This window comes from Mastigoproctus giganteus, chromosome 13 (assembly GCF_048544385.1).
Source record: "Mastigoproctus giganteus isolate SK-2022 chromosome 13, ASM4854438v1, whole genome shotgun sequence".
Classification (NCBI taxonomy): Eukaryota; Metazoa; Arthropoda; class Arachnida; order Uropygi; family Thelyphonidae; genus Mastigoproctus; species Mastigoproctus giganteus.
In genome coordinates this window covers 1,102,565-1,126,796 of record NC_143587.1, presented here as the reverse complement: position 1 = coordinate 1,126,796, position 24,232 = coordinate 1,102,565, and the positions used below count along the sequence as shown (strand labels likewise).

The 24,232-nt window shown below is 39.7% G+C and overlaps 1 protein-coding gene across 2 annotated transcripts in view; it reads right to left on the bottom strand.

The window, feature by feature from the left end:
- Window positions 1–24,232, bottom strand: part of Gpo1 (glycerophosphate oxidase 1) — a 428,577-nt gene that overhangs the window by 34,901 nt on the left and 369,444 nt on the right. For both annotated transcript variants that reach the window (XM_090387948.1, XM_090387949.1), the window contains one exon: window positions 14,868–15,026. In XM_090387948.1, coding sequence (XP_090244074.1) covers window positions 14,868–15,026 — 159 coding nt within the window. The remainder of the gene's footprint in view (window positions 1–14,867; window positions 15,027–24,232) is intronic.

The window sequence follows — 24,232 nt, the reverse complement described above, 5'->3', positions numbered from 1 at the left end:
TTTGTCAATGATATATAGGAATTTTGCTAGCAGGGAAAAGGAGGAACCTCTGTATCAGGCAATGGTCAGGTCCCTCTGTATCAGGCAATGGTCAGGCCACGCCTTGAGTACTGCGTACAGGTCTGGAGGCCTCATTTTAGAAAGGATGTCGATTTGCTTGAGCAGGTACAGAGAAGGGCAACAAGATTGCATTAGCATTAGTAGAGGCATATGATGCAAGAAAGCAAGCTTATTCAGCATCAGCCAAAAAAAAAAAAAAAAACACCACTCCCATTTCACCCGTCCGTTCGTTCGAAATACCTATCCAGTTGAGCCTTAAATATGTTTAGGCTATCAACTTCAACAACAAGTGATGGAAGTTGGTTCCACCAACCAACCACCCGCTGGCCAAAGGCAAATTTCCGCACATCTATCCGACATCCGTCCATCCTCAATTTGAATTTATGCCCACTGAGCTGATTATTCTGAGCAAGATGAAGAATCCCACTGGCATTGAGCATGCTCAAACCATTCAAAGCCTTATACACCTCTATCAGATCACCTCGCCGGTGCCTAGTCTCCAGACTTTGTAATTTGCAAAACTTAAGCCTTTCTTCGTAAGAGCAACCCTTTGTTCCATTCACTAATCTTGTTGCCCTTCTCTGTACCCGTTCCAGCAGCTCTACATCCTTCTTGAAATGAGACCTCCAGACCTGTACACAGTACTCAAGATGTGGCCTAACCATTGCCCTATACAAGGGAATAATCACCTCCTTATCCCTGCTAGAAAAATTCCTGTATATCATTGACAAGACACCATGAGGCACTCTTGCAGCTCATCTGCACTGCTCAGAGAACTTCATATCTACCTGCACAATTACCCCCAGGTCCTTTTCATTCTCCACCACTGTCAGTGTAGTACCGCAGAGTTGATACATTGCTCTGGGGTTACTGTTTCCCATATGTAGTACTTTACATTTGTCAATGTTAAACTTAATTTGCCACCTCTCAGCCCATCTGTTCAACCTTTCCAGATCCTGTTGCAGCAGCATAGCGTCAGTGGTGTCCTTAACAACCCTGCCACCCTTTGTATCATCTGCAAACTTGGACATTAAACTTGATATCCCATCATCAATATCATTCATAAACACCGAAAACAACAACGGACCCAACACTGAACCTTGAGGAACTCCACTAATAACATTAGTCCACGTTGAGCAGTGTCCATTGATTACCACTCTCTGTCTTCTGCCACTCAACCATCCCCTTATCCATAGCAGCAATTTGCCTCCAATGCCACACTGCTCCAATTTGTGCAGCAGTCTTCCATGTGCAACAGTATCGAAAGCCTTTCTAAGATCCAAATATATAATATCAAAGTTATTCCCTGCATCCAGTTCTTTTGTGACTACATCATAGCATCCAATCAAATTGGTCAGGCAAGACCTGCCCTTAACAAAACCATGCTGCGTCTGAGCTATAACTGAATTCTTGTCTAGATGATCCTGCAGTGCTTCTTTAATCAGTGCCTCCATTAATTTACCTGGAACAGAAGTTAAACTAACAGGTCTATAATTACTTGTGTCAGCCTTTGATCCTCCTTTGTGAATTGGGGTTACATTTGCACATCTCCTGTCTATGGGTACCTCCCCTGAGGCCAAAGAAGCTCTCATAATTATGGCTAGGGGTTTGCTTACTTCCTTTGCTGCCTCCTTTAATATAACTGGATAGATCCCATCCACCCCAGGTGCCTTTTTTATATTTATCCTCAACAATCTCTCCTCCACTTTCCTCTCAGTTATTACAAAATCATCCAGCTCACTGCCAATGTTTACTTTACCTACATCATTCTCCTTCCTGAATAACTCCTCATGCGTGAATGTAGATGCAAAATACTCGTTTAGGTTGTTAGCCACCTGAGCAGGATCCTCAACTGTTGAACCATCAATATCCAGTGGACCAATCTGATTCATCCCTTTCCTTCTTGAGTTTAAATAGGTAAAGAACTCTTTTCTGTTTTTCTTTGCATCCTTTGCCAAGGATTTTTCGTAGTCTGCCTTTGCCTGCCTAATCTCTTTGTGACTTGGTTACAGACCAACTTATATCTATCATAGGCTTCCATGTTACCCATTAATTTGTATGTATCCCATGCATTTTTCTTCTCTGCTACATGTCTCATTAGTTCATCTGACAACCATTTAGGCCTAAACCTTGAACAATATTTCTTAGTTGGTATGTAAAGCCTGGTAGCCTCCAAGATTAGTTCCTTGAATGCTTCCCATTTTGAGTTTGCTGTTGGTAACATCATCAGTTGGTCCCACTGTATAGAATTTAAATACTGTCTCAGACCATCATAGTTGCCTTTACGAAAACAAAAACCCTTCCCTTTACCTCTGATGGTAGTTACCTCCTTGGATTTTATGTATTTCCAGTCAATATCTTCAACACACTGTCATCACTGCCACCTAGTGGTTCATTTATCTGCAGATTCTTAATGCATGAAGAATCACTACTCCCTCTTTTTGCCTCACGAACATGCTGATGTAGAAAACAATCATCCAATAAATCCACAAAAGCCTTGCTAGTGTGCAAGTGACCAACCCACAAATTCCAGCCAATATCTGGGAAATTAAAATCCCCCATTATAAGACTCTCTGATTTACTGGCCCACTATTTCCCTGTACAATATCTTATTATACTCATCAGAGTCATTAGGCCTATAGTACACTCCTACTATCAATTTTGATCTCCCAATGCTTAAGTCACACCAAACTGACTCGACACTGCACTGTCCAGCAATGTCGACTGGCTTCACTTCCTTGGATTTTATGTATTTCTTACCTAATAGCATAACCCCTCCTCCCCTCCTGTCCTGTCTATCCTTTCTATACACATTGTATTCCCCAAATTCCAGTTCCGCATTACTTATATCTGTGTGACACCACGTCTCTGATATCCCAACAATATCTGCCTTTGATGTTTTGAGCAATACCTCAAATTCATCAAATTTATTTACCAAACTCCTAGCATTGGTGTACACGCAGGTATACATGCACCTGTTTCTATTCTTGGCTACCCTAACACAACCCATGTGTTTTCTTGTACCGCAATGACTCCCAGCAGTCTCTGAAATATCCTGCATCTTGTTTTTCAGGCTTCTGCTCATTTCAATAGAAGCAGTGCAAGAATCACTTCCACCTCTGCCAGTGGCTACTGTTAATCTATTAGTCCTTGTATCCCCCCCAACTAGCAGTTTTCCGACCCACCTAACTCTGCCTCGACAGCATCAGCAAAAAGTCTTGCACCCTTTCTATTTAAGTGTATCCCATCTCTGTAGAAGCAATCTCTCCTGTTAACAAGTACAGTCCAGGCTAAAAAAATTCTACCCCTTGAGCTTTGCACAATCCCTCCAGGGCCGAATTGATCGACAAGGCTCTCATCATATACTCACTCCTATCGTGTCTGGGCAGAATTGCAGACACTTTCAAATTCAACCCTAATTCACGGCTTTTTTTCAACAGTGACCTGTACTTGCTAAGTAATTCCGCTGGTCTCCTACTCTTAATATCATTTGTGCCAACGTGTACAACTATATCACCTTTTGTGCCCTTAAAAGATGATATCCGCTCTACAACGTCATCAACCTTTGCCCCTGGAAGACATACCCTGGTCCTATTCCACCTATCCTTTTTACAAAGCATGTTCCCCACTTCCCTGACAATAGAGTCACCAACAACTACTAGTTCCTGTGGGACCAGCGCATTCTGCCTAGGGGGCTGCCTCTGTGTTGCCTGATGACCAAGTGGAAGCTCTGGCGTTGATGTGGGCGGATGAGAGCTTAATGGGCCTCTCAATTTATTTCCTTCGAGGGCATCCACCCTGTCCTTCAAGCTCTCATAAAGGCCCATAACAACGCTGAGTTGTCGCCTGATTTCCTTGCACTCCTTACATCGTGCACACACAAAGACATCCCCCTTGGCAGTATCATGTCCCGTACCCGACTGCTCCGCAAACATCAAGCAAACAGTGCATTTTAAAGACTGTGATTCAGAGGGCAACTGCCCCCCTCAGTTCTCCCCTGAACCACAGCACTCCCATTAGCTTGAGCCTTTTGCTTTGCTGCTCTGGTCTGAGTCATGATTCAGATTTAATTCAATAAAATTTCAAAACAAAATTAAAATCCTTTAGTTATATCCCAAAACAGTTATAACGCTATATTTATTTTTTCGGTATCTAGTGTTTTCTACGAGTTCCCTTTATATAACTTCCGTATCACGTGTACCACTATAGTTATGTATTAATTATTTGTTACGATTAAGTCGTTTTATATATATATATATATATATATATATATATAGAGTTAAAAGTACAATTTAATTGACAATAAAGTTTATCAAGATTAATAGATTTACTGATTAATTGACAATATTATATTATGCACTATACTACACTAAGCTTATGCTATCGTGTAAAAATGGCGGGAATTCACGAACGGTACTTCTACGGACTCGTAAGTATTGATTAGCTTCCAAATCTCGCTATCTCAATTTAGAATAAACTAAGGATCCTGCCTAGGTCTATAATCTACTTATAGAAGATAATTTAATATAACAATTGATTAATAAATCGACTAAATTTGGTTAAAAAAAAAGACTTCTCGTTCAATTTGTAACACGTGGATTTGATACCGTTACCGATACTAAGTAATACCTACAAAATCTCTGTCTAAGTTAAACTTTAAACTAAGTATCGTAACTAGGAATATAAAGCTACTCTAGAAATAAGTTAATATGACAATTTAAGCTAATAAATCAGAAAATAAATCAGGAAAAACCTCTCTGTTCCAAGAGCGTAAAAGAGCTTCGTCCGCACAGGCTACTCTCGTACCCAGTTCTTGGTGAGGTGAATGAAGAGATCCTCTTACCTAGAGAGGATTTAGTTCTGCAAATTGCAGTACTGGAGACTAGGCACATGTGCGGTGATCGGATTGAGGTGTATAAGGCCTTGAATGGATTGAGCACGATGAATTCTGATGGGATCCTTCCACTTGTTCAGATTACGAACCTAAGGGGGCATAAATTAAAATTAAGAAAAAGACAGATGTAGAATAGATGTGTGGAAATTTGCCTTTAGCCAGCGGGTGGTTAATTGCTGGAACAAACTTCCATCTGTCGTTGTGGAAGTTGATAATTTAAAAAAATTTAACGAGGAACTGGACAAGCATTTGGAGGGAATGTTGTGATTTTTTTTTTTTTTTGGCTGATGATGCATAAACTCATACACTTGCTTTCTTGCATCACATGCCACTACTACTACTATTTGTAAAGGCAACCTATTCCAGCAAACAATGACTCCTGGCTAAAAGAAAACTTCCTATAATATACTCTAAACCTCATCCTTCGTAATTTGAATTTATGCCTCTGAGTTCTGGAATCATTTTTAACAGTGAAAATTCTGCCTTTGTTTATTTTACTAATCCGTTTAACAGCCTTATAAACCTCAATCAGGCCATCTCTGAGATGGCTGGTTGTCAAGGTCTGTTGCCCACATATGACAGAGTCTTTCCTCATATGTTTGCACCTTTGCCAATCTCAACCATGCAAATTTGCCCAACTTTGGACTCTTTCAATCACACAATTTTCGCTCCCATTTCACCACTCTGTTTATTCCAAATATCTGTCTGGCTCAGCTTTAAATTTATTTAGGCTATCAACTTCCACAACAAAGGATGGAACTCTGTTCCACTAACCAACTACCCGCTGGCTAAAGGCAAACCTCCACACATCTATCCTACAACTGCTTTCCTCAATTTGAATTTATGCCCCATCAGGTGATTATTTTGAGCAAGAGGAAGAATCCCATCAGCATTAAGCATGCTCAAACCATTCAAGACTTTATACACCTCAATCAGATCACCTCACAGGTGCCTCCAGATACTGTAATCTGCAAAACTTAAGCCTTTCTTCTTAAGAACAACCCTCCATTCCCTTCACTAATCTTGCTGCCCTTCTCTGTACTCGTTCCAACAGCTCTACACCCTTCTTAAAATGAGGCCTCCAGACCTGTATACAGTACTCAAAGTATGGCCCAACCATTGCCTTATACAAGTGGATAATCACCTTGCCTTATCCCTGCTAGAAAAATCCTGTATATAATTGACAAGACACGATGAGCTACTCTTGCAGACCGTTTTCACGGCTCAGAAAACTTCATATCTAACTGCACAATTACCCCCAGGTCCTTTTCATTCTCTACCATTGTCAGTATAGTACCACAGAGTTGATACATTATTCTGGGGTTAGTGTTTCCCATATGTATACATTTGTCATTTGTCAATGTTAAACTTTATTTGCCACCTCTCAGACCATCTGTTTAACTTTTCTAGATCCTGTTGCAGCAGCATACTGTCATTAGTATCCTTAACAACCCTGCCAACCTTCGTATCACCTGCAAACTTGAACATTAAGCCTGATATACCATCATCAATATCATTTATAAATACAGAAAACAACAATAATAAGATAGAGTTTACTAAATGTGTATAACAGATGGCATTAAGAGAAAAGCCAAATAAGCCGAAAAGTGCAAATCATTCTTATTGTTTTACGGTCTTGATCTCCAGAAATGTGTTTTAGAAAAATAACAATAAAAGTGTAGTGTAATGTATTTTTAAAAAAGGACCTTTTAGAAAAATAAATAGTAGTTATTTAGCAAAAATTTCAACAGGTGTTGGAATGAATTATGAAAAAAAAAACGTGTTATTGGGTTCACATTATATTTTCACGGTACTTCCATTTATTCCTATAGGAGGCAAAAATCTTACATGAAGTCGAATTTCTTTATTTTGAGTGTTACATAAGCCAGGGAGCAGCTGCATATTGTTGGTTATAATGGCAAAAGTCAGCTGAGTATGACCATGCATTACGAGTCTGGTGTTGGTAGAACAAAATTACGCAAATGTGATGATTGCCTGTGCTACATTCACATATGAGGAGTTATTCAGAGAGGGGAATACCAGAGGTGTATTAAAATGTGGCAGTAAGCTAGATAATCTAGTAATAAATATAGGTCCTTGAGGTTGTCACAGACATTGTATCAGATATGCCAGACAAGCTGTACTTGCTACATGGGAGTCTCAAACGCTGATGGAACTAATATTCGGGACCCAATTTCAGCGAAGTCTGGACGGTCTGTGACAGCCAAATCCTCTGCTTGCACCTTCATGATGGTTGGACTGTTAGTAATCCTGGGTATAACCTCCATGCAAAAGTACATGGTAGGTGACCACCCAGGTGTGAACCAACGTAAGCAGGGGCCGAGGTATGGCGCCCACACCACATGGAGGAACGCCACCCCTCTATGTTATCAGGCAGTACTAGGTGGTAGATGACTCTCATCAACCGGTAAAATACCACCACTTTGCTTATTGGAGGCTTGAAGTGGTGGAATCCATGTTTAGTCTCTAGAGCTAAGTTCCGGTCAACCCTTCCCTATCTCTTCCATCATGTAGTATGATTGATGACCTTTGAGGTTATGATGAACGTCGTGGCGAGATCCAATATTCCTTACATTTCGAGGGTACAGCTCGAAAACAGTGTTCGCAGGCCAGCCACTAGTAAGTACACTGGACCGAACCTATTGGTAACTCTCTAGGAGGCTTCCGGATCAGCTAGTGTATAATCTTGCTACCCCTACTCTGCCAGATAGTGACTGGAGGATCTGAGTAGTGTGTATACGGGGAGCATTGTCGAGGCCACATTATGTCAAGGATCTGGGTATATTCTTACCACGTGTACACCATATCCAAAAATTTCATTACTTCATAGAGCATGTCCCACCCACTTTTTCTTACTATTGAATACACTATGAATTGTCAAACTAATAGAGCAAGCTTATCTGCGAAAAGAGGGTGGGACATGCTCTATGAAGTAATGGAATTTTTGGATATGGTGCCAAACCCCATGTACTTTTTCTGACAGAATCTCACTTATCGGTTGATTCAACTACTGCTCATCTCAGATGCCCAAATTATTTGCTGTATGATTCCATTCGCCTCAAAGGTGGTACTTGTGCATATCCCCGTTCTGATATTCCCTGTCAGAGACTTGGCAATTTGGAATCTCCTCTCTTTGATCTTCTCTGGCTTAAAATCTCTCTACCTCATTGTGAAAAATTCATCTGTTGTCTCTACCATTCTCCCAACTCCACTAATCACTTGGAGCTCTTTGACTTCCTCTCTTTGCAACTTGACTTTCTCCAGTCCAATTTTCCTAACAGTGAGGTAATTTTCCTTGGTGATTTTAATGTTCACAATTCGAACTGGCCTTGACCTTGAACTTACTAATGACCTTGCACAGATTGTTCATTTAAATACAAGAATACCGGACAATCCTAATCATACAGCCAATACGCTTGATCTTTTCTCACAAACAACCCTTCTAAGTACACGGTCGGAGTGACAGCTCCTTTAGGCATTAGCATTAGTAGAGGCATATGATGCAAGAAAGCAAGCTTATTCAGCATCAGCCAAAAAAAAAAAAAAAAAACACTCTCCCATTTCACCAGTCCGTTCGTTCGAAATACCTGTCCAGTTGAGCTTTAAATTTGTTTAGGCTATCAACTTCAACAACAAGTGATGGAAGTCGGTTCCACCAACCAACCACCCGCTGGCCAAAGGCAAATTTCCGCACATCTATCCGACATCCGTCCTTCCTCAATTTGAATTTATGCCCTCTGAGGTGATTATTCTGAGAAAGATGAAGAATCCCATTGGCATTGAGCATGCTCAAACCATTCAAAGCCTTATACACCTCTATCAGATCACCTCGCCGGTGCCTAGTCTCCAGACTCTGTAATTTGCAAAACTTAAGCCTTTCTTCGTAAGAGCAACCCTTTGTTCCATTTACTAATCTTGTTGCCCTTCTCTGTACCCGTTCCAGCAGCTCTACATCCTTCTTGAAATGAGGCCTCCAGACCTGTATACAGTACTCAAGATGTGGCCTAACCATTGCCTTATACAAGGGAATAATCACCTCCTTATCCCTGCTAGAAAAATTGACAAGACACCATGAGCTACTCTTGCAGCTCGTCTGCACTGCTCAGAGAACTTCATATCTGCCTGCACAATTACCCCCAGGTCCTTTTCATTCTCCACCACTGTCAGTGTAGTACCGCAGAGTTGATACATTGCTCTGGGGTTACTGTTACCCATATGTAGTACTTTACATTTGTCAATGTTAAACTTCATTTGCCACCTCTCAGCCCATCTGTTCAACCTTTCCAGATCCTGTTGCAGCAGCATAGTGTCAGTAGTGTCCTTAACGACCCTGCCAACCTTTGTATCATCTGCAAACTTAGACATTAAACTTGATATCCCATCATCAATATCATTCATAAACACCGAAAACAACAATGGACCCAACACTGAACCTTGAGGAACTCCACTAATAACATTAGTCCACGTTGAGCAGTGTCCATTGATTACCACTCTCTGTCTTCTGCCACTCAACCATCCCCTTATCCATAGCAGCAATTTGCCTCCAATGCCACACTGCTCCAATTTGTGCAGCAGTCTTCCATGTGCAACAGTATCAAAAGCCTTTCTAAGATCCAAATATATAATATCAAAGTTATTCCCTGCATCCAGTTCTTTTGTGACTACATCATAGTATCCAATCAAATTGGTCAGGCAAGACCTGCCCTTAACAAAACCATGCTGCGTCTGAGCTATAACTGAATTCTTGTCTAGATGATCCTGCAGTGCTTCTTTAACCAGTGCCTCCATTAATTTACCTGGAACAGAAGTTAAACTAACAGGTCTATAATTACTTGTGTCAGCCTTTGATCCTCCTTTGTGAATTGGGGTTACATTTGCACATCTCCAGTCTATGGGTACCTCCCCTGAGTCCAAAGAAGCTCTCATAATTATGGCTAGGGGTTTGCATACTTCCTTTGCTGCCTCCTTTAATATAACTGGATAGATCCCATCCACCCCAGGTGCCTTTTTTATGTTTATCCTCAACAATCTCTCCTCCACTTTCCTCTCAGTTATTACAAAATCATCCAGCTCACTGCCAATGTTTACTTTACCTACATCATTCTCCTTCCTGAATAACTCCTCATGCGTGAATGTAGATGCAAAATACTCGTTTAGATTGTTAGCCACCTGAGCAGGATCCTCAATTGTTGAACCATCAATATCCAGTGGACCAATCTGATTCATCCCTTTCCTTCTCGAGTTCAAGTATGTAAAGAACTCCTTTCTGTTTTTCTTTGCATCCTTTGCCAAGGATTTTTCGTAGTCTGCCTTTGCCTGCCTAATCTCCTTTCTGACTTGGTTACAGACCAACTTATATCTATCATAGGCTTCCATGTCACCCATTAATTTGTATGTATCCCATGCATTTTTCTTCTCTGCCACATGTCTCATTAGTCCATCTGACAACCATTTAGGCCTAAACCTTGAACAATATTTCTTAGTTTCTATGTAAAGCCTGGTAGCCACCAAGATTAGTTCCTTGAATGCTTCCCATTTTGAGTTTCAGATCACAACTTGGTGATTGTTTCTTCTCCAATGAAACCTTTATCTCATGGCTATTCCCAACCTCATGTTGTTTGGCATTACAAGAATGCAAAATGGGATGACCTGCGAGACTTCTTTTCCTTGGTCGGATTACTGTTTCAAAACTTCTGATGTCAACGTTTGCTCAGATCGTGTCAGTGAAATTATTCTTGCAGGAATGGAATCCTTTATCCCACACTCCACTTTAAAATCTCGTCCTTTATCTAAACCTTGGTTTTCCAATAAATGTGCTAAGGCTGTCCAAGAGAAGAATGTTCCATATCTTAATTGGCTTGTTTCTAATTCTTCAGTTTCATTTTCTGCCTACACCAAAGCTCGCAACAATTGTAAAGCAGTTATTAATTAGTCCAAACTAGAGTTTGAACAGGCTAAGAGTAGAAAACTTGCTTCTTGCCCTAATGGTAGCCAAGCATTCTGGTCTCTTGCCAAAGCTATTGGCCGCAACTTTTGCCCATCTCTGCTCTCACCTCTGTCCAAACCAGATGGTTCTGTTTTCACTTCAGCCAAGGATGAAGCTGACCTGCTAGCATCCCATTTTTCTTCCAGCTCATGTATTAATGATCTTGGTAAAACACATCCCACCATTCCCAACACGCTCCATTCAATGCCTCCTGTGGTCTTCCGTCAAAAGGATATCAGAAGGATTTTGATGAATCTCGATGCTAGAAAGCTCCAGGTCCCGATGGTATTTCTCCACTTGTTCTCAAAACCTGTGCTCCTGAACTTACTCCTATTCTTTGCCGCCTTTTTTCACTTTCTTATTCCAAAGGTGTTTTTCCTTCTGCTTGGAAATTTGCTCATATCCAGCCAGTTCCTAAAATGGGTGACAAATCCCTCCCATCGAATTATCGTCCTATTGCAATTACTTCTACTCTTTCTAAAATAATGGGGAAATCAATTAACCACCAACTCTGAAACTGCCTAGAAACCTTCGGTCTGATCAATGATCGCCAGTATGGATTCCGTCAGTGTCGATCCACTGGTGATATTCTGGCTTATGTTACTCATTTATGGACTAATTCAATGGAAAGGTTCAGTGAAACACAAGTAGTTGCTCTTGACATCTCAAAGGCTTTTGATCGTGTTTGGCATAAAGGTCTTCTAAACAAGCTTCCATCTTATGGTTTGCCAACTGTTTTTAGTAATTGGTTATCCAGTTTTCTCTCTGATCGCTCACTGAGGGTGATGGTAGATGGCTCTCTGTCTTCTAACTTCTCCATTAATGCCGGTGTACCCCAAGGTTCAGTTCTTTCCCCCACTCTTTTCCTCTTGTATATCAATGACCTTCTTCCATTGACTGGAAATCCTATCCATAGTTTTGTTGATGATAGCACATTGCAGTCCACTTTCCATTTTGAGAAACCTTGTCTTTCTCAATCAGCTTCAACTTCTCGAATATCTGCTACCAATTCCTTAAATGCTGATCTTCAGGTAATTCTCCAGTGGGGCAAAGACAACTTAGTTGATTTCAACCCTTCTAAAACTCAGTCTTGTCTTATATCTCGCAAAAAGGATTCTTCTGCTCCTATGCTTATCTTTAGTGACACTCCGATTTCTAGGCAAAATGATATATCTCTTTTGGGGATTAGCCTGACTTCTAATCTCTCTTGGCACAAGCACATTACAAATATTGTGTTTTTTTTGGCTGATGCTATATAAGCTTGCTTTCTTGCATCATGTGCCTTTGCTAATGCTAGGTTCAAGAAGTACTAACTACAAGAAACAACAGACTAAGACGAAATGTATAAACTCAGCCACTTCCAGCTACCTAGCAAGACTACAAAAGAATTTTTTTTTGGTAGTTGTTGGCACATCGGTTTCTGTGGCCATAATGCACCTCCCAAGGTTTTTACATTACTTTGATCCAAGCCCAAAGCGGGATTCGAACCCGCGACCTTTGGGTTGCCAGGCAGGCACTTTACCCACTCAGCTAGCCCGGTCGGCTACAAAAGAACTGATGAATACCTGCTCCTTACCTGAAGGATGGCAATTTCCAGCAGAGCAGAATTTTCAATAGCCAGCAAACCCCTGCACTAGCCAAAATTTTTATTTATTTCCATTTAAAAAATAATAATTTCATTTCATTTATTATTTTTTTAAATTTACATTTGTTTTATTTTACTTTTTTTCTTTTATGTATTTTTTATTTTATTTTATTATTAACTGTTTTTTTTATTTTATTCATTTTTTTTAGTGGGCAATGATTCCAGATTCCCTGGCCTGGCTCCTTGTGCCATGGAAGGTAAAGGTATCTGTGGTGCTACCCAGATGCCTAAGCTGAGAGGACAGAAGAACAACAGAAACCAACATTACATGACATTAACAACACATCACTCATGCTTTCTGGAATTTACAGGAAACTGTATCTCAACATAAGAGAACTGATAGCAGAGTTGTGGGCAATCACCAGTGCAGCCTGACCCCCAATACTATGTCCACTATGATATTACTATAGACACAGTTAGGACTAAGTATTCTTCTGTAGTTTACTATCCTGACACACCCCTTGACGTTATTTAGGCTTGTTTTCCTATATTTCTCATCCTGCTAATTTTAACTGTTGCTACCCTCAAAATATCTTTGCGAATGTCAGGTGTTGTAGCAACGAGCAAGAATTCTTGAGGTGAATGCAAGCATTACTTTGATCCATATCATCAGATAAAAGTGGATCTATATTACCCCTCTCCCCCTAACTAGCAGTTTCCCTGAACCCGTGAGGTATCTTCAATGACACTGGCAAAAATCCTTGCAACACCTTTGTTCAAATGAATATCATCTCTAAAACACAGATTTCTTCTACCTAAAAGTGCAGGCCAAGCTGATAAAAATTTTCCCCCAGAGTCTTGAAGATTCTCTCGAATCTTGAGTTAATCCACAAGGCTTTCAAGCATATAATCCCTACTATCATGCCTAGGTAGAAATGCAGACATATACACATTCTGACTTAAATCGCAGCATTTTTTCAGCAGGGTCCTATATTTATCCAACGAATGATCAGGTCATATTTGTTTAATATCATTAGTTCCCCCCCACATGAATAATGTTCTCTCTACCCCCTTAAAATCTGACAATCTGTTGGCATCATCAGTTGTTGCTCCCGGCAAGCACACCCTAGTTCTGGTCCACCTATCTTTATTACAAACACCATTACCTAATAAAATTAGATCACCTTCAACCAGAGCAGTATGCACTTGACAGGTCATGAGATACTTGAGTCCCTGATGTGCTCCCAGTTACATTTGTTTCTAGGGCATTTTTTCAGTGACAAACTCTTCTCATAATGCACAAAATTCTAATTCGAGATCAGTGCACTCCTTACATTGGGCACAAAGAAAAGAATCATGAGTTGAGCTAGTCTGGACAATAGACCAACCTTAGAATACATGTCACAGGCTATACAAATGAAAAACTCATGACTTGGACTGGAAATGACCACAGGCAGTTCTGTCTGGGTCATAAATATCCTTGGATCTTGTAGCAACCATTATTAACATAAAATTTGAACTTCAGAAAGATTATAGAATTTAAATTTACAATATATTATAGAATTTAAATTTACAATATATTATAGAATTTAAATTATCAAAATAATACAGACATAAAACTGTTGAAAAAATTTTAACCATAAGTTTAAGTTAAATTTAAGCTACTGAATGAAAGTTAAGAAGCTCCCGACATAATAATTATAACAAGGGCTATCTGAATATTAATCTCTAGCTTTTTTGAATACTTTAGAAAATTTTAATTTAAAATATATTACAGGATTTAAATTAACAAACTTTTACAGAAATTAGATTATTAACAAAACTTTAACCATTAGTGTAATGTTATTTGGTACAATGAGTTTATACCCAATAACATTACTATATTAACTAAAGACTGTCTGATGATGTCATGTATGTATAGTAAAATAAAATCAAGGAAAATAAACAGGTTTTATTAACATATTTGTTAAAACTTTATCCAGATTTTAAAAAAGTGGACTTCAATCTGGATCAGAACTATTAATAAAAAAAATCTCTTCTTTTTATCATATTTAGCCATTATCCTTTTTATGCAAAACAAAACAATGCTGAAATTAAAGAGAATTTTTTTTATAATTTCAAGGAAAATGTACATTTCATTCCTTTTTAGATTTTGACATAGCAATTTTTCCAATTACACAAAGTGAGCAGTGAGCAGTTTGGTAGGAACTATAGAAATTTAACAGTTGGTATTCTCTATATTTAATGCAAATCCTTTTAAACCATTGTCCAATCAATTTAAATTCATCAAAGACAACACAATGAGTGTAATTTTCATGTACCTTTTGTTCCTGCTTATTCCATTGTAATTCATCTGCCATGATAGATATTACAGATGGTAGGGTTTCGTGGGCTGCTTGGACATTCAGAAATGCCAGACGAAGCCGACGAGCAATGACATCCACTGCAGTACAGGCATATTCACGAACAGCATAACGTATCTATATTTTTAAAAATTAAACCAGTATCAAAGAATATATTTTTTTTTGCGAAATCACAGAGATCAGAGGAACGTTTTCATTAATTTGATATAGCATAACATAGCAAATGATATTAACACATATAAAGACACTAATAAACAATGTACAAATGTCAATTACATTTCTTGGAATAGTTACAAGAGAATTAAATAACTACAACAATATAGGTACTTAACATCAAAACTACATTTCAAGATCTCATCTGACAATAATAAATAAAATAAATCTACATTACAATAATGGGATGTATATTACAATTAGGATTGCATAAATATATTTTAATTTGAAAGAAAATAGTGCATTATAAGTTAATATCCATCATGCACTATGATTGATGTCTTTTGAGGTTATGATGAACATCACGGGGAGATCCAAACTTCCTTACATTTTGAGGGTACAGCTCTAAAACAGTGTTCGCAGGCTGGCCGTTGCTTATTACACAGGACTGAACCTATTGGTAATGCTCTAGGAGGCTTCTGGATCAGCTAGTGTATAATCTTGCTACCTCTACTCTGCCAGATAGTGAGTGGAGGGAGTCCGAGTAGTGTGTATGCGTGGGCATTATCGAGGCCACGTTAGGTCAAGGAACTGGGTATATTCTTACCATGTAGAGGCTCACATCTGGTGAGTATGGGCTTGGCACACCCAGGGTCCTCAGCTAGATATCCTCATTCTATTCTTTCTTGGTGATTTCCTTCCTTCTCTCTCTCTCTCTCTCTCTCTCTCTCTCTCTCTCTCTCTCTCTCTCTCTCTCTCTCTCTCTAAGGGAAACTCAGAATTTTTTTTTTTTGCTTGATGCAGCAGAAGCCTCAAGCTTCTTGCACTATATGGCTAATAATGATACTAATGTATGCCATATATAAAAATTTCATTACTTCATACAGCATGTCCCCCCCCAGCCCCAACTTTTTCTTCTATTCAGTTCAGTACACCAAGAATTGTCAAACTTAAAGAGCAAATTTATCCGTGAAATGATCTAAACCTATCAAACACTTCCTATTTCACTTCACAAATATATGTGGTCTTAGTTCTAATCTGAATGATTTTCATTTCCACTGACACTCTGCCAAACCTCATGTACTTTTTCTAACAGAATCTCAGTTATCCGGTGATTAAACCACTGCTCATCTCAGGTGCCAACATTATTCGATGTATGATTCCTATCGCTTCAAAGGTGGTATTTGTGTATATGTCCATTCTGATATTCCCTGTCAAAAACTTGGTAATTTGGAATCTCCTCTTTTCGATCATCTCTGGCTTAAAATCTCTCTGCCTCATTCTGACAAATTCATCTGCTGTCTCTACTGTTCTCCTAACTCCACCAGTCACTTAAGAGCATTTTGACTTCCTTTCTTTGCAACTTGACTTTCTCCAATCCAACTTTGCTAACAGTGAGGTAATTTTCCTTTGTGATTTTAATGTTCACAACTCCAGCTAGCTTCCATTTTCTAGTCACTTCGACACAGCTGGTCAAGATGTTGAGGCTTTTGCAATTACTAACGAAACACAGATTGTTTATTTATCTACCAGAATACCAGACAATCCTAACCACATAGCCAACACACTTGATCTTTTTCTCGCAAACAACCCATCTAAGTACAGGGACGAAGTGATTTGTACTTTAGACAACTCAGATTACAACCTGGCATTTGTCTCTTCTCCAATGGAGCCTTTATCTAGATTATACCCAGGTTATACCTGGGTATAACCTTCATGCACAAGAACATGGTGGGTGACCACCCAGGTGTGAACCAACGTAAGCAGGGGTCGAGGTGTGGCGCCCACACCACATGGAGGAACGCCGCCCCTCTATGTTACCAGGCAGTACTAGGTGGTAGGATGACTCTAATCAACCGGTGAAATATCACCACTTTGCTTATTGGAGGCTTGAAGTGGTGGAACCCATGTTTAGTCTCTAGAGCTAAGTTCCAGCCAACCCTTCCATATCTCTTCCATCATGCAGTATGATTGATGATTTTTGAGGTTATGATGAATGTCGTGGCAAGATCCAATATTCCTTACTTTTCAAGGGTACAGCTCTAAAACGGTGTTCGCAGGCCGGCTGCTAGATAGTACACCAACGAAACCTATTGGTAACTCTCTAGGAGGGTTCCGGATCAGCTAGTGTATAATCTTGCTACCTCTACTCTGCCAGATAGTGACTGGAGGGAGTCCGAGTAGTGTGTATGCGGGGAGCATTGTCGAGGCCACGTTATGTCAAGGATCTGGGTATATTCTTACCACATGTACGCCATATCCAAAAATTTCATTACGTCATACAGCATGCCCCACCCACTTTTTCATACTATTGAATACACCATGAATTGTCAAAATAATAGAGCAAGCTTATCTGCGAAAAGATGTAAACCTCCCAAGGACTTCCTAATTCATTTCACAAATATACGTGGTCTCAATTCCAATCTCAACGATGTCCATTCCCACTTGCAGTCTTCCAAACCCCATGTACTTTTTCTGACTGAATCTCAGTTATCAGTTGATTCAACTACTGCTCATCTCAGATGTCCCAATTATTTGCTGTATGATTCCTTTCGCCTCAAAGGTGGTACTTGTGCATATGTCCGTTCTGATATTCCCTGTCAGAGACTTGGCAATTTGGAATCTCCTCTCTTTGATCTTCTCTGGCTTAAAATCTCTCTACCTCATTGTGTAAAATTCATCTGTTGTCTCTACCGTTCTCCCAACTCCACTAATCACTTGGAGCTTTTGACTTCCTCTCTTTGCAACTTGACTTTCTCCAGTCCAGCTTTCCTAACAGTGAGGTAATTTTCCTTGGTGATTTTATTGTTCACAACTCCAGCTGGCTTCCGTTTTCTAGTCACACCGACCCAGCAGGTCTAGATGCTGAGGCTTTTGCAATTACTAATGACCTAGCACAGATTGTTCATTTACCTACAAGAATACCGGACAATCCTAATCATACAGCCAATACGCTTGATCTTTTTCTCACAAACAACCCTTCTAAGTACAAGGTTGAAGTGAGAGGTCCTTTAGGCACTTCAGATCACAACTTGGTGATTGTCTCTTCTCCAATGGAACCTTTATCTCATGGCTATTCCCAACCTCGTGTTGTTTGGCATTACAAGAATGCAAAATGGGGTGACCTGGGAGACTTCTTTTCTTCTTTTCCTTGGTCTCATTACTGTTTCAAAACTTCTGTTGTCAACGTGTGCTCAGATCGTGTCAGTGAAATTATTCTTGCAGGAATGGAATCCTTTATCCCACAATCCACTTTAAAATCTCGTCCTTTATCTAAACCTTGGTTTTCCAATAAATGTGCTAAGGCTGTCCAAGAGAAGAATGTTGCATATCATAATTAGCTTGTTTCTAATTCTTCAGTTTCATTTTCTGCCAACACCAAAGCTCGCAACAATTGTAAAGCAGTTATTAATCAGTCCAAACTAGAGTTTGAACAGGCTAAGAGTAAAAAACTTGCTTCTTGCCCTAATGGTAGCCGAGCATTGTGGTCTCTTCCCAAAGCTATTGGCCACAACTTTTGCCCATCTCTGCTCCCACCTCTGTCCAAACCAGATGGTTCTATTGTCACTTCAGCCAAGGATAAAGCTGACCTGCTAGCATCCCATTTTTCTTCGAGCTCATGTATTAATGACCTTGGTAAAACACCTCCCACCATTCCTAACACGTTCCATGCAATGCCTCCTGTGGTCTTCCATCAAAAGGATATCAGAAGGATTTTGATGAATCTTGATGCTAAGAAAGCTCCAGGTCCTGATGGTATTTCTCCACTTGTTCTCAAAACCTGTGCTCCTGAACTTACTCCTTTTCTTTGCCGCCTTTTTTCACTTTCTTATTCCAAAGGTGCTTTTTCTTCTGCTTGGAAATTTGCTCATATCCAGCCAGTTCCTAAAAAGGGTGACAAATCCCTCCCATCCAATTATCGTCCCATTGCAATTACTTCTACTCTTTCTAAAGTAATGGAGAAATCAATTAACCGCCAACTCTTAAACTACCTAGAAACCTTCTGTCTGATCAACGATCGCCAGTATGGATTCCGTCAGTGTCGATCCACTGGTGATATTCTGGCTTATGTTACCCATTTATGGACTAAATCAATGGAAAGGTTCGGTGAAACACAAGTAGTTGCTCTTGACATCTCAAAGGCTTTTGTTCGTGTTTGGCATACAGGTCTTCTAAACAAGCTTCCATCTTATGGTTTGCCAACTGTTTTTAGTAATTGGTTATCCAGTTTTCTCTCTGATCGCTCACTGAGGGTGATGGTTGATGGCTCTCTGTCTTCTAACTTCTACACTAATGCCGGTGTCCCCCAAGGTTCAGTTCTTTCCCCCACTCTTTTTCCCTTGTATATCAATGACCTTCTTCCATTGGCTGGAAATCCTATCCATAGTTTTGCCGATGATAGCACATTGCATTCAACTTTCCATTTTGCGAAACCTTGTCCAGCTTAATCAGCTTCAAGTTATCGAAAATCCGCTGCCAATTCCTTAAATGCCGATCTTCAGGTAATTCTCCAGTGGGGCAAAGACAATTTAGTTGATTTCAACCCTTCTAAAACTCAATCTTAGAGGGGAACAGGTATCCTGTGTGTTATCAGACACTCAGCCTAAAACACTGATGGATCCAATATCTCTCTATTACAGAAGATTTAGGAGAAGTCAGGTTGGCCTGCCTCCCTAAAATCCACTCATGCACACCTTCTCGATGGTAAGCCCTGTTACGTCACTTAGGTGGCAACGAACGTGTAGAGTGGTTCTCTTCAAGACGCCTGGTCAGCGTGAAGAGGAAAAGCCCAAACCCTCCAGCAATGAGAGCACAACAATACAAATGGCCCTCAGTCCCCAGCAGCTTTCACTCTCCCTCTTACGGCAGCGAGAGGATCAGAGTGGAAGCAGAGGGTGCTAAGAATCTCTGGGTATGACCAGGCTGCCATGCACGGAAATTGAACCTGGCATGTTATAACGTACGATCACTCATCGGTGAAGACAGGATATTAGAGCTGGAAAAGGAATTAGAAAATGTGAATTGGAATATCATTGGTTTGGCTGAAACAAGAAGAAGAAATGAATCACTTATAAGTTTATCAAGTGGAAATCTCCTGTACACTAATGGAAACAGTGAAAGGAGTGAAGGTGGAGTTGGGTTTCTGGTCCATAAAGATTTTAAAAACAACATTTTGGAATTCAAAAGTACATCACCAAGGGTGTCAAGACTAATACTCAAGATTTCTAAGAGGTACAAGCTAAAGATTATAATGATTTATGCACCAACATCGAGCCATGATGATGAAGAGGTTGAAGAAATGTACACTGAAATTGAGTGTCTTCTAGATGAGCAGAAAACCCACTACACTATTATTATGGGGGACTACAATGCTAAGGTTGGAAAAAGGCAAAACAGCGCAGAAAGAGGAACTATAGGAAATTTTGGAATTGGTGAAAGAAATAAAAGAGGTGAAAGACTTGTGGAATTTGCAGAATCTCAAGGAATGTCAGTAATGAACACTTTTTTCAAGAAAAGGGTGAACAGAAAGTGGACATGGAAGAGTCCAAATGGATTAACAACTAATGAAATCGACTTCATCCTCACTAACAGAAGATATATTGTGAATGATGTTACTATCCTGAATAAGGTAAATGTTGGAAGTGATCACAGAATGGTAAGATGTACACTTGATATAGATGTAGGAAATGAAAGGAAAAAACTGACTCGAGTAAATAATACAAAGGTCTTTGAAATAACAGAAGAGGAGAAAAAGCAGTATGTACTGGAACTTAAGAACAAGTTTGAGCTTCTGCAGACTGCTCAGGACCAAGATATCGACGAGGAATATTACAACTTTCTGAAAGTGATAAAGCCCAAGAAACCTATAGGGAAACAGAAATCCAAAGAAGAAAAAATTAGTCAAGAAACACTTGTCATGATGAACCAAAGACGACAAATGAAGAGCAAGAAAAACACTGACAGGGAGAAAATTGAGTATACTGAGTTATGCAAAGCCATTAGAAGGAGACTCAGAGAGGACATAAGAAGATTTAACACAAGAAAAGTAGAACAAGCATTAAGGGAAAACAAAGGATTTAAATCAGCAGCCATGAGCAGTAATACAGAAAGACAAATGATACTGAAACTGAAGAATAGCGATGGTGTACTTATAAATAGCAGAGAAGGCATAATTCAAATAGCAGAAGACTACTATAGAGAATTATACAAGGAGCGAGGGAATGATACCAGCAGTGGGGAAGATGGATTGCAAAGTAGCAACACATGCGACATACCCGATATTCTTCCTGATGAGGTAGAACATGCATTGAAGAAAATGAAGAATCGGAAAGCCCCGGGGGAAGATGAAGTTACTGTAGAGTTGTTAAAATTGGGAGGAAGAGACATAACACAAAAACTGGCAAGGCTCTTCACAAAGTGCATTAGAAAAGGTGTGATGCCTAAGCAGTGGAATAATGCAATCATAGTTTTGCTGCATAAGAAAGGAGATAAATCAGAAATTGGAAATTATAGACCAATTAGCTTGTTATCCCATATCTACAAGTTGTTCACAAGGGTCATTACTAACAGATTAGAAAGAATACTTGATGAGAATCAACCGAAAGAGCAAGCTGGCTTTAGGACAGGATTCTCAACTATGGATCACCTTCACGTAATATCACAGCTAATAGAGAAAGCAAATGAATATAAAACTGGCATTTGTGGATTATGAAAAGGCATTTGACTGCGTACAGCATAAGGCAATGTTTCGGGCACTGGAAAGACAAGGCATAGATACTCCATATATTATGATTTTGAAAAAAATATATGAGAGTGCTACATCCTTTATTAGACTAGACAAAGACAGTAGCAAATTTAAAATCGAGAAAGGAGTTCGACAAGGAGACACAATATCTCCGAAGCTGTTTACTGCTGCCCTTGAGGAAGCTTTCAGAAGATTAGACTGGTCGCAGAAAGGAGTCAATGTGAACGGAGAGTACCTAAACCATTTACGATTTGCAGATGACATTGTGGTCATAAGCCACGATCCCAAAGAATTAGAGGAAAATCTTAATCAGTTATGCACAGTTAGTAAGGATTTTGGACTAAAGATGAATATGGCTAAAACAAAAGTAATGATGAACAAGTATGCCACGGAAAGGGAAATAATGATTGAAGGAGCAGTAATTGAAAAGGTGGAGTCATATACTTATCTGGGACAAGTTATTAGCTGGAATAATGATAAATGGCTGGAAGTCAAGAGAAGAATAAATTTTGGATGGATAGCATTCAGGAAATATAGTCACATACTGAAGAGCAATATCCCAGTTTGTCTGAAACGTAAAATAATGAATCAATGTATACTCCCCACCATGACTTATGGAAGTGAAACTTGGGCACTCACCAAAAGAATGGAAGAGAAGCTAAGAACTACACAGCGAAGAATGGAACAAATTATATTGGGAATCAGACTGTTAGATAAGAAGAGAAACACATGGATTAGGCAGCAAACTCAAGTAAAGGACATTCTTATCAAAACTAAAGAACTAAAATGGTCTTGGGCAGGACACATAGCTCGAAGACATGATGACAGATGGACTAAGAAAATAACAGAATGGTACCCAAGAGGAGCTAGAAGAACACCTGGAAGACAAAGGCGGAGATGGATAGATGAAATTCATGAGTTTTTGAGTAGTAAATGGATGGCCAGTGCTCAAAACAGAAAGAACTGGAAAGTTGCTGGAGAGGCCTTCATCCTGCAGTGGATTGAAAATGGCTGATGATGATGATGAAAACTCAATCTTGTCTTATATCTCGCAAAAAGGATTCTTCTGTTCCTATGCTTATCTTTAGTGACACTCCGATTTTTAGGCAAAATGATATATCTCTTTTGGGGATTACCCTGACTTCTAATCTCTCTTGGAACAAGCACATTACAAATATTGCTTCCTCTGCATCTAAAAAACTTGGTTTTCTCTTTCGCTCTCGGCGTTACTTTTCTTCCAAACAGCTGCTCACTCTGTATAAATCGCAAATCCGCCCTGCCATGGAATATTGTTTCCACATCTCGGGTGGTGCCCCCAAAACCTCTCTCAGGCTTCTGGATTCCATTCAGAAGAGGGCAGTTAGGTTAATTAATGATTCATCTCTAACAGAGTCTCTCCACTCGCTTTCTCATAGACGCACTGTTTCTGCTCCATGCCTCTTCTACAGATACTTCCATGGGCACTGTTCTTCTGAATTGGCTTCTATAATTCCCGCTCTCTTTCAAAACAGTCCGAACACATGCCGCCACCAGCCAACATCCATTTACTGTCAAACTTCAAACCCACAGAGCCAACTTTTCATCTTCCTCATTTATTCATTCAACTGCCGTTTTCTGGAACAACCTTCCTTCATACGTATTTCCTGAAAATTACAATCTACAGAAGTTCAAGTCCAATGTCAACAAATATTTTCTTTTGCCTTCTCAACCTCCAACCGAAGCACGGTACTAAGTACTGTAGGGTCTGATACCTCGTGTTTGGGGTTCTCATAAAAAAAAAAAAATCTCTTGGCTATTCGCAACCTTGTGTTGTTTGGCCTTACAAGAATGCAAAATGGGATGACCTGCGAGACTTCCTTTCTTCTTTTCCTTGGTCCGATTACTGTTTCAAAACTTCTGATGTCAACATTTTCTCAGATCGTGTCAATGAAATTATTCTTGTACAAACGGAATCCTTTATTCCACACTCCACTATCAAATCTCGTCCTTTATCTAAACATTGGTTTTCCAATAAATGTGCAAGGGCTGTTCAAGATAAGAATGTTGCATATCAGAATCGACTTGCATCCAAACCTACAGGTTCATTTTCTGCCTACACCAATGCACACAACCATTGTAAAGCAGTTATTAATCAGTCCAAACTGGATTTTGAACAGACTAAGAGCAGAAAACTTGTTTCATGCCACAATGGTATCTGAGCATTCTGGTCTCTTGCAAAAGATATTGGGCACAACCTTTGCCCATCTCTGCTCCCACCTCTGTCAAAACCAGATGGTTCTGTTGTCACTTCAGCCAAGGATAAAGCTGACCAGCTAGCATCCCATATTTCTTCCGATTCATGTATTAATGATCTTGGTAAAAAACACCTCCCACCATTCCCAGCACGATACATTCAAAAGGATGTCAGAAGGATTTTGACAAATCT